We start from the raw sequence: 15,164 nt of genomic DNA on the forward strand, positions 1-15,164 counted from the left end.
TTCATCTGTGCCACTTGGAAGGATTTCATCTGCAGAGGCTTTCTTTCCAAGTAAACGTGTGTCTGCAGAAACCGGCAGACCCACAGTTAGCCGAGTGGTGTGTAGCCCCAAAGCCTATAGGAGGGCGGAAGGTGGGGGCTCAGTGTAGTGCTGTCTCTAGCTTGAGGTTGACTATCAGGGTGCTGTGGGCTGGTGAGGCCCAGTTAGTCTTGCAGGACCACAGTGCCCTAGGTTTTTTCTGCTTGCCAGCTCTGTGCTGGCTCAGAGTGGACCATATCCCCAGATAACTAGTTTTTCCATGCCTGGAACCCATGTTAGTGAGTGACCAGGTCTTGGGATATCCCAGCCTTAGGGAGCCTCTGTCCTCTGAGTTGGGGACTGCAAGACTGGCAGTGTCCCACAGGTGGGAAGGAATTCAGCCCTGTTGGTTCCCACCTTCTTTCAGTGTCTGTGTATGCCTAACCAGGCATCTACCAGGGACGGACAGGAAGGCAGGCAGGGCACTTCGACTTCAGTAACCTCCTTTCTTCTGGGGTGGGTTTCCATGGCCATACTGCATGACACAGTGTCTTTGGGTTGCTGTTCCCTAAAGTTCTCTTCCCTGGGCCTCTGAGCAGTCCCACCCCAGCTACCCCTGCTCTCCAGAGAACTCAGATTCATGGTTTCTAGGACTGTGCCTTGCTGGGGTCTCTGCCCATGCATAGCTTCTCACAGCTGTGCCATCAGCCCTGTGGAGAGAAACATTGAATGGCCAAGGAACGGCAGGCCTGCCCATCAGGCCCCACCTGACATAAGCAGAGTTGGAAAGGGGTCTGAGACAGTGCACAAGCCCAGAGGAAGAGTAGTGCTGCTCCCAGGACCATAATCTACTCAAGTTCTCTCGTCCCAGCTTACCTGTGCTGGCCTGTCTGCCTGTCTGTCTTGTTCCGGTGGCTCTGGAGAAAGGGAGCGGGACACAGGTTGGCTGCCTGGCTCTGGCCATTGTTGAGTTAGCGAACCCTCATTAGTACATCATCCAGTGCCTGAAGTTTTGTGGACACGCGGATCAGGCCTGACTAGGTCTGTGGAACAGGCTGGGAGTGAGGGGGATTAGTGTAGGCCCTGGCGGTGCCTCCCTGAACTGTGAAGGTCAAGCTGTGCACATCAAGCAGCATCTCTGATCCCTGCCACTAGATGTCATTAGTACCCCACTACTTGTCCCCACCCCCAAGCTGTGACAACTCCAAAGGTCTCCCCGTTAAGGTTGGGTCAGTTCTTTCTTATTGCCTGCACTGCCCCACTTCCAGGAAGGTGCCTGTCTCCCGGTTCTCTGTCAGCAACTAAGCTAGGCACAAGGGAGTTGCCAGTGTGTTGATCAGACAGGTGGATGTGACCACTCCCGCAAGCCTTAAAGCCACCAAGGTGGAGCTGCAGTCAAAGGGTGACAGTTAGGGTGCTGTGAGGTGTTTACTGAGCTGATCCAGCCTGGGAAAGGTTTGGGAGAGTCCAGGCGACCGTTCTGCTGCCCACTCCATGGTGCCTACAGAGAGAAAAGCTGTGGCCTCCAGTCCAGCATAGACCACAGCCACTGTGCCCCAGGGCTCTGCTGCAGACCTGGCTGAGTGCCACGAGTCCTGACACATACTGGATTTTAGTCCTCGCCGCCATCCTCTCAGTGGTACGAGAATGACTGTAGATTTGAGATGGGTGTACCGGCCTAAACCCTGATACCCTGACAGAGGACCATCTGCTGAGGGAACCAAATTAACCCTCCTGCCACCTTCACCAGGCCGCTAAGAAGCAGGCATCCTGTACTGTACTAAAGACTCCACAGTTACTCTGCTTCTTGAGGTCTCGTTACCAGGTAGTTGTGGACTCCGGTCTAAAACTGTCTGTGTTGATCCAGGGTGGGTTCTGGTCACTTTTCCAGTCTCTGGTATTCATTCCCGTCCCTCAAGGGCCACAGCGTGGTAAAGAATCAGCTCCAATTCTCACATAGCCTGACAGATCCTCGTACCACTGCATCTGTGCCTCATTTTCCCGACTTGTAGAAGTACACCCCAGAGCAGAGACGGGAGTTAGGCCCTATCCACGTCCTTGTTCTAAAGAGTTCCATTGCGGAGCACGGGGGGAGTGCCTGGGCTGCCGGAGGCTCTGCCACAGTACTTTTGAAGATACCCTGTCCTGAGCTGCCCTGAACTGCTCACCACAAACTGTCTTCTGACTGCCCTGTGACCAGGACCTAGACAGATGGGGATGTGGGTAATACCCTTCTCAGAAGACCAGGGGTGGGTAGAGCCCAGGACAGCCTTAGCTCAGATTGGGGAATAGAATCATGGGACATTTCGTACATCCAGAAAACCATGAAACACTGACTGGTCCCGGCCTGCCTTCCTTCCTCCTCCTCCTCCTTCTCCTCCTCCTTTTTTGCATTTGTTCCATTTGTTTTTTGAGACAGGGTTTCTCTGTGTAGCCCTGGCTGTCCAGGAACTACTTTATAGACTTAACTGGCCTCGAACTCACAGAGATCTATGCGCCGCCACCTCCCAAACAGATCTTCCTTTTTAATCAGACCCTGACACAGGGCTGAAAGACAGATTCTGTGGAGACCTTCTTCACAGGGTCCTTTGGTGACCTTGATTCTCGGGTATGAGTCAGGCAGACCTGGGCCCTGTGCTGCCTCCACATGCACAACTGCAGACCGTTCACCTCCTGGTGACTACGCTGCCCCTCTGGCTCCCAAGCTGCATTCGTCTCATTGGCCTCCTGTTCTTGGGGTAAACGTGAGCTGTGTATCCGTGCTGTAGCTGTCTAGCTGTCCCCAGGGCCCAGAGTCATAGGACCCATGAAGTAAAGACCCACGGGTAGGTAACCTGGATCTGGAGAGCCAGCCGCCCACCTTGCTGGGTGCCCAGATACCTGGCTTCAAGTCGGGCATCTTTAAACAACCAGACTTTTGCAGGCTTGATGAAGTAGGCCATTCCATAGCTAAGGTAACCATAAAGGACTCTACTCCGATAGCCGCTAGCTTTGAAAAATACTTAAGAAGGAAGACTACCTGGAGTCTGGGGCTGTCTTGGAACAAAGATCTTTACAGATAGATTTGATGTGTGGTCATCTGAGTAGTGGGGGGTCCTAAGTCTAGTGACAGGTCATTGGAAAAGGCAACGGGTGGACACCAGCAGAGGGAAGTTGTGTGTGAAGTGGCCTCTGCTCCGAGCGAGGTGTCTCTGGATGCCCCTGCTGTCAGTTCACCCCATCCTAATCCTTGGATGCATTTGCTCACTCACTTTGGGTGGCACAGCAATCCTGTACCTCCTGAGCTTCACAGCAAGGGACCAATGTGTCAGCCCAAGTCTCTTCAAGCAGCCTTGAAGCTTATGTGAACTGTGTGAGAGTCTCTTGAAGGATTTTGGAAGTGCCTGTTCCTGTCCTGCACTCCACATGTGAGAGACAGCCCTGTATCAGCAGAGACTCTGGAGCTGGTCCCTCCAGGCCAAGGGACGGGCTGTCCTCTGCTTACAGAGAGAACTCATGGGCTTCTAGCCAGGCCCCATTCCTTTGAGTAGCCAGGGAGTATAGGAGGGGGATGGTTCTGCCCCTCTCTGCTTGCTTCCCTAAGCTTTTGTTTGGTCCAGTGTTTTGCTCCAGAAACATTCCAGAATTTGTATTATGATCTGTCCAGATTCTCTAACCAGGATTCTGCTTTCTTTAATGCATTGCAGGTGATATGTCCAACCTGCACCCTAAGTTATCCTTTGAAGGCACCAATTTGGATGTGGGGAACATCGTGCTGGCATTGTACAGCGGCCTGTTTGCCTATGGAGGATGGTAGGTTCTGGATGATCTGAGTCCCTTGGCCTGGGAACACATGGACTTGATGTGCCCAGAAACTCAGTTCTCTGACCATATGGGGGTGGCTCAAGTGGGTGGGACAGAGCACAGGGAGCATCTTGAGCTGCACAGACACCTACAGGTCCCTACCATTAGGTAACAGGAAAGGAGAGCTCAGTCCTGTCTGCAGTTCTCCATAAGGTACCAGCCTGGCCTCTGCTTTTAGGACAGCTCTGTAGGCTTGGGATGTTGAAGCCACACAGAGTGTTTGGACAGGACGGGCTGTGTTCACCTCAAAGAGAGTTGGCAGAGGACAGAGCAGAATGAGCAACTGGTCCCAAGGGTGCCCACTGCCCAGCTCCTGTCAACAGTGAGAGCATACAGAGGATTCTCCTGTCCCTTACTATCTTAGTTAGTGTACTGTTGCTGTGACCAGGACACTGTGACCAAGGTAACTTTTAGAAAGAAAGCATTTAAATGGGGGCTTACTTTAGAAGGTTAGTCTTAGTCCATTATCATCATGGCAGGGGACATGGCGACATGCATGGTCCTAAAGCAGTAGCCGAGAGGTTTGCATCCAGATCTATAGGCAGACTGGTAGAGAGACACACTGAGCCTAGTGTGGGCTTTTGATATCTCAAAGCCCACCCAAGTGGTACAAAAGCCATAACTCACTCCAGCAAACCATACCTCCCAATCCTTCCCTGGTTGCTCATAAGCTGGGAACTAAATTTAGAAATATATGAGCCTAGAGGAGCCAGTCTCATTCAAACTCCCACACCTACCCAGAGCAGCCCAGGATTCTCTTCGCATTGGTTTTTCCCGAAACCGTGTGTGCAGTGTAATGACATACTATTGCTTGGTTTCTAGGAACTATCTGAATTTTGTCACAGAGGAGATGATCAACCCTTACAGGTATGTACAGAAATGACAGAGACACATTTCTTTGTCTTAACACACGAGGGAGAAGCCACACACTGAACAAGCCCTTTGATGAGCCCTGCCCGGGTTCTATGAAAGGCCGTGTCAGGGGCTTGCAGTAGAGATCATGCAGGGTTAGGGTGGGGTTAGGCCAGAGAGAAGCCGCTGTGGCTCTCAGTCCTGGACCCCAAGTGGAGGGGACTTGTCTGGGGCTGTGCAGCGAGTAGGCAGGGGCCATGGGTGTTCACAGTGGGCAGTCTTGGCTCTCTTGAGCCCTCAGAGCCACCTAAAGGAGCCTCTGTTTTCCGGGATGGTAGTGTGAACCGTGCTTCAGCTGTGTGCGGCTGTAGATGTTCCTGTTGTTTGCCCAAGAACTGAGGCCCAGACGGGGAGCCCGGCTCCTCACCCTGGGGTCCACATGGCACACTGACATGTCTCTCCCTCCTCTCCCCAGAAACCTGCCCTTGGCCATCATCATTTCCCTGCCCATTGTCACACTGGTGTATGTGCTGACGAACCTGGCCTACTTCACCACCCTGTCAACCAACCAGATGCTCGTGTCTGAAGCTGTGGCTGTGGTAAGACACTGCCTACCAGCTGCTCCTAGGCCCAAGAGACTGAGATTGGTGTGCCACCCCCAGACCTGTGACCAAGCCAGTCAGGCCCGGCCCTTGTGCCCAAGCTTTGCCCTAGCTGGGGAGTCTAGTGTGTGGGAGACTGCTCGTTTGTTTCCCGGCCGTCCAGACCCGAATAATCACACAGAAACTCTATGACACTGTTTGGCCAATGACTCTGGCATATTCTTAGCCAGCTCTTACATCTGAAATTAACCCATTTCTATGAATCTGTATATCGCCATGAGGCTGTGGCCTACCGGTAAAGTTCCTAAGGTTCTGCCGTGACCTCTCTCGGCAGTTACATGGCATATTCCTGACTGCGCCCACTCTTTCTTTATCTTTGGATTTCTGCCTGGCTTCACTCTTCTAAGCCATTGGCAAAAACAGCTTTATTCATCAACCAATAAAACAACACATATACAGAAGGACAGCCCACGTCACTAGTGGTCATCATTGGTGACCACTAAAGATGACCACAGAGGACCCCACCAGGCTCTCTGCATGATGAGGGTGGGGCATTAAATGCAGCTGCTTAGCTAGTACCTTGCCTATGGTAAGACAGCATGTGGGTGGCTTTGTTAGGGACCATGGTGCCTTAGGGACTGCTACTAGATCAGTGTCAGTCAATGAGGCAGCACCAGAAGGCACAACCAGGCTCCATGGCAACCCCCCTGACTCCTTCACTCTCCTTTTGGGCTACCCGGAGGAGCGGCAGCACTGTCTAGCTTTTATTTATTAGGTGTTGCCTCAGAGCCCATAGTTAGGAAAGACCTGCCACACCAGGCTCTTGGCTGATGTGAAAAAGCCATCAGTAAGGGAGACCTGTTAAAGATTATCCCTGTGTCCCATAGGAAGCCATCAGGGTGCCTTATGTGTGAGGCCCTGTGTGTCTCCTCACAGTGCAGACTCTAATTCTGAGAAATGGCCACACAAGCAGACGCCTGAGGTCAGCCCGGCAGGGTCATGGGCTGAACTGCTCCAGGGGCCAGAATTGTCCCGCTGGAGCTAAGCGCTCACCATGTGTTGTGTCTGTCCAGGACTTTGGGAACTATCACCTAGGAGTCATGTCCTGGATCATCCCCGTCTTCGTGGGCTTGTCCTGCTTCGGCTCTGTCAATGGGTCTCTGTTCACATCCTCAAGGTAAGTGCCTGAGAGCTCTAGAGAAAAACCCCCTGCTATTCCACACACTTTGAAAGCTATCTGTTTATTGATGATAGACAGCCGATTGTTCAATATTTGAATGACTTGAGAACAAGGGAACTATTCTGACCCTCTACTGTTTAAGTCAGATCCTGGAGGCACTATAAGTGAGATATAACCCAGGTTTCTGTCCTTGTTAGCCCAAGAAGTCAAGGACATTGAAAGGCCTGTGGCCAGAGACCAACCAGAGAGCAAAGGCCATCCCCCTCCCAGTGTAGCTGACATGCATCCTCCTCTGCTCCAGGTGTCTCCCAGCCATATCTAGGTGGTGGGACCAGTGCTGATTGCCCTCTGCTCCATCCACAGGCTGTTTTTCGTGGGATCTCGGGAGGGCCACCTGCCTTCTGTCCTCTCTATGATCCACCCACAGCTCCTGACCCCTGTTCCATCACTGGTGTTCACAGTAAGTCTACCACGTGCTCCTGCCCTGTCTGTCCTCACCACTCGGCCCTGTGTCTGCCCAGAGCAATATGTAGTTGGGAAGTGTGCGCCGCTGTGCACACGGAAGCCCAGCCCAATACACCACTAGATTTTTAAATTCAGAACCCCATTGTGGTTCTTGAAGTGTATGAAACGAAATCTCTGCCCAGCGAGAACGTCTGCTCAGACACTGTCTGCTCTAGCCATGTCCACACCATTTAATGCCCTCAGTGCACAAATTGGACTCCTGTCCTTCCTTCTGTGCCTATCCGTTGAGTTATGTTCTCTGTTACTATGTAACAAAGTCACCCCATCCCCAGAAGCCTAAAATAAGAAACACTGTCTCCCACTTCCTGGGTCAGGAATTCAGGCTCCCTCAGGAGGCGTAGTCAGTCAATTTGAGCTTTCTCTTAATGGTGCTATGGTGTGTAGTGTGCTCCGTGCTTTGTTGGAAGGCTCCCCCGTTGGACATGGCAGTCACTGCTGGCACAGGAGCCCAAGTAGCTCTAGGTGCAGGTGCTTTTGCTGTTCCGCTCTGGAGAGCTCTTGTACGTCATCCTTGGACCATGGGTGCCTCACTATCCTCACTTCCCTCCCTTTGCACCCTAAGACTTCCCACATGGTCACAGCAGTTACTTCTTTGTGTGTGTGTGAGGTATATTTATTTATTGTGTATGCAATGTTCCTGCCTGCACGTACACCTGCAGACCAGAAGAAGGTGCCAGATCTCATTACTAGTGGTTGTGAGTACCATGTGATTGCTGGGAATTGAACTCAGGTCCTCTGGAAGAGCATCCAGTGCTCTTAACCTCTGAGCCATCTCTCCAGTCCCTAAAAATATAAGTTTTTTTTTTTTTTAATGGTTTTTGTTTTGTTTTTGAGACAGAGTTTCTCTGTGTAACAGCCCTGGCTGTCCTGAAACTTGCTTTGTAGACCCAGACTGACCTCAAACTCAGAGATCCACCTGCCTCTGCCTCCTGAGTGCTGGGATGAAAGACATGCACCCCTACCGCCCAGCATAGTTACTTCTTAAAACAAGAGCAAGCAGTTGTGCTCATCCAGACTCTGGTGGAACTGGCTGTTGGTTTTCTGTCTCGTGGCCTCTCCCACCCTCCCACATCAGCACAGCCTTGCCAGGCTCACCTGGCCCTGTCTTTACTTTCAGTGTGTCATGACCCTGATGTACGCCTTCTCCAATGACATCTTCTCCATCATCAACTTCTTCAGCTTCTTCAACTGGCTGTGTGTGGCCCTGGCTATCATCGGCATGATGTGGCTTCGCTTCAGGAAGCCTGAGCTGGAGCGTCCCATCAAAGTGAGTATTGGGTAGTGTCCTTCTCAGTCCCTGGGTGTCATTCTCAGAAGCAGGGTCTGCATCCAAGCAGCCCTGGACTGACACGACCTCTCTAGTTCTGCCCTGTCCATCTCTCCTTAGTAAACTAGGGAGCCTGCCCCCTTCTCCATGAGTACCATATGAAGGGCACATTGAAGGCTAAGCTTGCTGGGGTCAGAGTTGTGCCAAGACAGCTGAGTTGTGGTAGCTGATGGCCAGCAGTTTCTGTTACCCAGCTAGTTCTTGGGCACACCGCTGACCCAGTCAGTCACACCTGCTACAGGGCTTCCCCCTGCCCCTCCCCCACTCTGGTCTCCACCAGTATCACAAGGAACCTTGTGGCCAGTTGGTGGGAGACCCCAACCATGCTGGGGTCATCCCACTGTGGGGTTAGAGGTCAGACTGCCCACAGCTGGTCCGTGGAAAGTTCACAGATAACCTGTGAGCTTCATTCCCTGAGCACATAGTTAGAGTCTGTTCCAACAAGACTATTTCCCACGATGGGAGTCCATTTTCAAGACTGTGGAATTCTGGACAGCAATCTGGCAAGAGCCTACAGAGGAAAACCCAGCTCTGCCTGCTGGGTTATTCAGCATGCCAGCTGCCCTGCCAGAAGCCTGTCTGCTTTGGCTAGTTGCAGGCTGTGGCTTTGGGGTGAGCATTTAGACCCACAAAGGGTTCTCTAAAGAGGCAGTATTCCTGGCTTGTTGGTGGGTAGCCAGGGTCTTCCCAGAAGGATCAACCTACTGCTCCTCCCCGAGGTGACCATGGGTTGGTATTGTAGCCGGGGGTTCCATGTCTGTGATGTGGGGACTGCAGGGCCCACCTCTGCTGCCCCAAGGAAGCCTCGAGAAACGGGACCAGCTGTGTCTATACTAGCTGAGCTTTGTGTAATTGTATGCTCAGCGCCTTGTACTGAGGTCAGAGTGAGACCAAGCAGGACCTGGATTCTGCTCTCTCCAGGCCCACGACAGTTCAAAGCAGGCCAAGAGAACAGCTAGAGGTAGTTAAGCCACTTTGAAGCAAAGGCCCAAGGTCTAGGAAGAGGAGGCTGGACAGACCCAAGGAGAAGGTGATGGCTCCAAGGCCACATGCCAGCCACAGGACAATAGGCAGGAACTTTCCTCTTGTGCCCACGGGCCTGGAGCAATGTGGGGAGGAGAAGCTGGTAGCATTTATTTCTGCATTCTATCCCAGGTGAACCTGGCCCTCCCGGTGTTCTTCATCTTGGCCTGCCTCTTCCTCATCGCTGTGTCCTTCTGGAAGACACCCAAGGAGTGTGGCATTGGCTTTGCCATTATCCTCAGCGGGCTGCCTGTCTACTTCTTTGGCGTCTGGTGGCAGAATAAACCCAAGTGGCTCCTGCAAGCCATCTGTGAGTGTATACAGCCCCTGCCCATACCACCCAGGGTGAGAATGTCCAGGGTAAGGGATTCTTGATCCTGCCATGACCACCATGCTGAGCCTCAGGCTTTGTGGTACTAGGTTTGAGTCGCTAGTATAGTGCGCCAGCCATGAGTAACCAGGATCAGGGAAGAGAGATGGAGCTCCACCTTAGCTGGTCTTAGGCATTCCATGCCAACTGGCAAAAGCCTACTGCAGGCCACGAGCTTGGACATGGTGGCCTGACCAAGAGAGGGAGCCTGAGGGGGTTGTAAATGAAGCACCTGGCTCAAGACTGTTCCAGTTAGGTCCCTGTCTTCGCTCCCCTAAAACTCCAAGGGGGAGCGCGTTTGCAGACCAGGGTTATCACTGTGTTCTGGGGGACTTTGAATTTCCAGAATGGGGAGTGACATCAGCCTGATGGCATAAGTTCAGATTCCTGGACCCATGTAAAAGCCAGACGCAGGCCAGCGCTATTTACTGAAGTGTCTGTCTAGCCCCTCCCTCGAGGTTTCAGAGGTGACTAATGGGCTGGCAAGAGCAAGCGGGACAGCAGGAGCCGACCCCAGTTCCTGCCCCATCCTCTGCCCTGTGCTCACCCCTAATCTCTCCCCGCAGTCTCTGGGACAGTGCTCTGCCAGAAGCTTATGCAGGTGGTTCCTCAGGAGACTTAGCTGCGAGTCTCGGGTGCCACAGGGAGAGTGCGCGCGGTGACTGCTTCTGGACAGTTCACCTTCGGAAGAGCAGCGTCCAGGCCTGTCATTCCCCACAGCTCCAGCGAGCGCCACCAACTCTCCAGCACCATCCACTGTCCCTCCAATGGTCGAGGGTCCACAGCGGCTGCGAAAGAAAATTCTGGTACGAATTTGGTCCCAGATGGCGACCGTCCGTGCATGGCACTCAGTATTAGCGCATGCCGTGAGCTGAGGCCTGGTCTTTGTGACTTTCTGGGGATTGCCACATCTGGTCTTTCTCCCCGCTCTGATTTTTGATTTATTTTGTTTTCGTAGCGTGCATTTTGGGTCAAGTTTACACTACCAAGATGATTATTTTTAAACAGAACAGGGTAGCAAGGAGCAGGAGATGCATAGCTAGAGCAGCCCAGCTGTGAATGTGGATGCACTGGCCACAGCCCTTCTCCCGAGGCTGTCGCTCGGTAGCAAAGTGTGCCTCAAGGGGACCACGTCACTGTCACCCGTCGACAGAACTACTGAGACTTGGGTGTCACCTGTTCTACTGTGGACTTGGACTGACAGGCAGATGACATATCTTGCTTGGGTTGTTTTTTTTTTTTTCTGGGATCCTGGAGATGGAACCCAGCCTCATTCATATGGGGCAAGTGCTCTACTGCTGAGTTACGTTTTTAACCTTATAAACGTAGAGCTCAGGTCTCACTGAAGTCCCGGGGATTCCTCTTCCCTTGGCCATACATGAAAGAGCGCTCCGCAACTATAACTCAGCAGCTGGCTGCCATAGCTAGAAGCTCGTGGGAAGAGCTGGCCACCAGCTGTCATCTACAGGGCCATGTGCGCTTGTGCACACTGGCGGGCTCTGTGTCATTCAAGGGGCCGTGCTCTGGTCCTGGCAGACACAGTCTATTGACCCCTACCCCAGAACTCCTAGAAACAGACCAGGAAGGCAGACAGTGACCAGCACCATGGGTCTCCCACCCACACCCCTCTGTTCACCGCCATAGTTCCTGAGACTGTCACCGCCATCCCCTTCTTATCTCCCGTATCCATTGTCCAAAACATGCACCGGACTCCCCTCCCTGCCATGCGCCAGCTGTGTGACAAGACCACTCGAGCTTCCTGAGTATGAAAGCTGCTGGCTGCACGCTGCTATCCCTCCTGTTGGGACCACCCTACAAGCTTCCCATTCTCTTCTGGAGGAGACAGCTGAGGTCTGGCCAGCATACCTAACCAAGAACTGATCTGCTTGGAGAGACATCAGGATCTAAGAACCCCTTGCTGGCCCCAGCCGTTGCCGCAGGTCACGGCCTGCCTGCAAGAGTGATTCTCTGCAGAGCCTGCATGGTGGTGACCTTACCACTGTCCCCCCCCCGACCTCCCTCTGTGTTCCTGGGGTCCCCTTCCTTTGGGGTGAGGAGGGAGCGGTCAGAGTGCCTCCTGAAGGCTCTCTCTGCCCTCCCGGAGATCTGAACTGGGACCCAGTCCCAGCCTGGGTCCAAAGGGCAGGGGCTCAGTGGGCCATTTTCATGGTGCTGACGTAGGCCCTCTGAGAAGACCTTGCTCGTTCCTATTTCTGATGTCCTGGGGTCTCCCACCTGTAGGTTTTTGTTTTCTCAAAGCAAGCCCTGACCACAGAGCCATTTTGTTCTGTGCTTTGCGTTTTTGGCTTTGTCCTTACATATCACTGCATCTGGCTTTTTTCAGGGGTCAGTATCTGAGTGGTGTGTCCAGACTGTGTTCCTGTCACATTGGGGCCCTCTACTGTGCCACCTGAGTCAGTGATATGGTTGTAACATCTTTTACTCTTGTATTAATGGCTAACCTGTTACACTGGGCTGGGGGTGGGGTGCTGCTGTTTTATGGGACTTTTTGATTGTTTTTTTAAAAAGCTCTTGGAATTCTAAGTCATTAACAGTCTTCTGTGCTCTGTGTTCAATGCCAGATTCCCTGTGTGGGAGCCGTCTCTTTTCCCTCAGCCCACCCCTTTCTCTCAGCCCCCTGAGGGTGACAAGGCTGGAGGGGAGCCAGGGAGCCAAGGACACACTAAGGTCACTGGAGGGAGAAGGTTCCTGGAGGCCCCTAGGTGGGGAGGGGCTTGGCCCAAAAGGGACCTTATGCTAATTGTGCTGTGAGCACCATCTGGTGGAAGTGGGGTGGGAGGAAAGGGGCCCGGCAAGGAATAAAATGATTTCAGGCCATCTCGTAGCACCCCCATCTCTCATGGACAGGTTAGAGCTCATGGCCCAGAACCTAGGGTCATCTCTCTCTGCATCCTAGCATCTGTGGGAGAGGGCCTCTTGAGGCCAAACCCCCACCTCTATCCTGGAACCTCTACTGGGTGCTGAGCTTCCAAATGTCCCTGGCTGTGCAGTGTGTCTTTGAAAAGCAGGGCATTCCAATGGAAGGTGTAAATCTGAGGGGGGGGGGTGGAAACTCGGTCCCTCTGAAGCATGGGCCTAGTGTCTGGCCTACCTATCCCATACAGGGCAGGAAACACACACCCCGTTTAGGAGACATGTGGACCCATATTGGGTGAGTCATACCACCCTTTCCTGCTGTAGAGTTAAGTTAGAAAGAGCTCTTCAAAGGTTTTGAGCCTCCCCGAGCTGTCTTTGAAGGTTATAGGCACAAACATGCCCTGCCTTTTATTGGCCCCCAAACCTGAACTGCTCCACCCCACCGCCATCCCCCACACAGTCCAACCATTCTGCCTATACAGGACTTGTGTCTGCTAAGTCATGGGTAATAGCAGGGCTGCCAAGTGGCCTGGCCTCAAGTGTATGTGATCTTGTCCCCATTCAGGGGGCTCGTGTGGCCCCTTGAGCTGAGACAGGTGCCCTGCAAGCTCCCTGCCCTCCAGTGCTTGCTGACACCAACCCTGAGCTGGTAGCCGTGTATACCTAGAGAAAGGGGGTCATCTTCCTGTAAATGAACCCCACACTCTGACCTCAAGGTTCCTTGAACCTTGGCTGTGTTATATCCCAGCTGCAAACTGCCCCTTACTCAGCCCACAGTGAGCTGGGTACTGGCTTCCTCTTAACTCTTACCAACATTTAACACGGAGCAGACATGGGAGCTTCAGCATCCAGAGCGGACAGCGCAGTACCAGAGGACATAGCCTTTGTGAAGCTCTCCTGGACGACCAGCACTAGTGACCGCTGTGTGCAACCTGCAGCCTCTGTCTTGAAGGAGCTCCTGGGGAAGGATCAAGGGCGAGGAGCCAGAGGCAGCTCTGCTAGCTCTGGGTTAGACACCCAGAGCTAAGGGGCCAGCCAGCTGGAGGCTGAAGAGCTGGGTTTTTTTCAAATGTTAAGCAGGTGCTTGTGAAATGAGAGCAAATTAGGATTTATTCAGAGCCGACTTCTGAAGGATTACAGAAAGGTGGAGTGGGCGGGGGATGGGGGCTGGCTCGCAGTGCGGGACATCTGTCTCACTGGTGTAAGGGTCTTAAGAAAATGTATAAGGGGAGGATAGGACCAGAAAGACCCTAAGAGTGGGTGACTGGAGGGAGCAGCAGCTGATGGAGCAGACATTTCCTCAGGCCGGACTGGGAGGTTTAGTTGCAGGTTGGGGACCTGCAGAGATAGAGACGGACCACGTTGAGATCTTGACGCAGTGTCCAGGTCCTCCACTCCATCAGAGAAAGTTCCAAAGCTCCTACCTAGGAAGAAGGCCAATACAGAGAAGCACTTGAGTCCTGGCACCTCAAGAGCCCCCTTGAGGAACCCTGGATAGCTCGCTTCAGAGGCAGACTTACTTAAACAGGGGAGGATCCTTTGTGAGTTAAACTGAGAGGGCAGTGGGAAGTTCAGGAATTGGTAGGGATTTTCCTGTGTTTGGTCAACTCCCCTTTTCTGTTCTGTGAGATTGTAGTATGGTGGCTGGTGCATTATGGGAGCAGATAGTTGTGCAAGGCTGATGATTGGAAGACGCCATTTTAACCAACCAAAGGGTGGTTCGCAATCAGCTCGGTGGGTCACGCCATTGGGCTCAGCTAGCTTTGGTGGTCTGGCTTTTTTTTTTTTTTTTTTTTTAACTGCTTAAGGATTCACACACCATGCCAATATCCTTGATTGCATTAAACTCTGGCCTCTCTCCTATGCCTGTTGCTTGTTTCAGGCTGGCTCCCAAGAAAGAAAGAAAACCAGTTAGATCGGCCAGCATCTTGTCCCATAGGTCACTGTGAGGTAGAGGAAGGAACTAGCGCTGGGTCGTCCGCAGCTCCACTGGCTCCCCCTCAGGTCTGACTGCTGGAAGGAGCAGTTTGGAAGATAGTGGTCCACAAATCCCTGGAGCTGGTGCCTTAGTACCCCCTTGAGGAAAACAGGGTCAAGGGTCAGAGGGCATTATCTAGCAGATGTTTTCACCAGCTGAATGCAGTCATCCTAAACCACACACACTCCATTGCCCCTCCCTTCGTGCCCTCCCTAATACCAAGTCAAATGCTATGCTGATACCATCAAATCCAGCTGTATAGAAAACCCAGTTGGGGCTAGAGAGATGGCTCAGAGGTTAAGAGCACTGGCTGCTCTTCCAGAAGTCCTGAGTTCAATTCCCAGCAACCACATGGTGGCTCACAACCATCTATAGTGGGATCTGGTGCCCTCTTCTGTTGTGCAGGGATACAAGCAGTACACTCATAAATATAAATAGATAAAAATACATAAAATATAAATAGAAAACCCAGCTGTTCCTCATTAGGGCCACTGAGGCACAGGTAGTGAGGCATCCGTTAGTAGAAATCTTGTTGGTATCTCGAGAGTAGGAAATACAAGCATCTAGGC

At 52.6% G+C, this 15,164-nt stretch overlaps 1 protein-coding gene across 1 annotated transcript in view; it reads left to right on the forward strand.

The window, feature by feature from the left end:
• Slc7a5 (solute carrier family 7 member 5) overlaps positions 1-12,288 on the forward strand; it is a 35,847-nt gene extending 23,559 nt beyond the window's left edge. Inside the window, exons 3-10 of the mRNA XM_057754244.1 lie at positions 3,705-3,810; positions 4,684-4,728; positions 5,189-5,312; positions 6,389-6,492; positions 6,859-6,955; positions 8,138-8,287; positions 9,503-9,680; positions 10,307-12,288. Of these exons, the coding sequence (XP_057610227.1) occupies positions 3,705-3,810; positions 4,684-4,728; positions 5,189-5,312; positions 6,389-6,492; positions 6,859-6,955; positions 8,138-8,287; positions 9,503-9,680; positions 10,307-10,362 (860 nt within the window). The 3' untranslated portion in view covers positions 10,363-12,288. The remainder of the gene's footprint in view (positions 1-3,704; positions 3,811-4,683; positions 4,729-5,188; positions 5,313-6,388; positions 6,493-6,858; positions 6,956-8,137; positions 8,288-9,502; positions 9,681-10,306) is intronic.
• Positions 12,289-15,164: the final 2,876 nt, after the last annotated feature.

Source organism: Chionomys nivalis, chromosome 21, assembly GCF_950005125.1.
Source record: "Chionomys nivalis chromosome 21, mChiNiv1.1, whole genome shotgun sequence".
Classification (NCBI taxonomy): Eukaryota; Metazoa; Chordata; class Mammalia; order Rodentia; family Cricetidae; genus Chionomys; species Chionomys nivalis.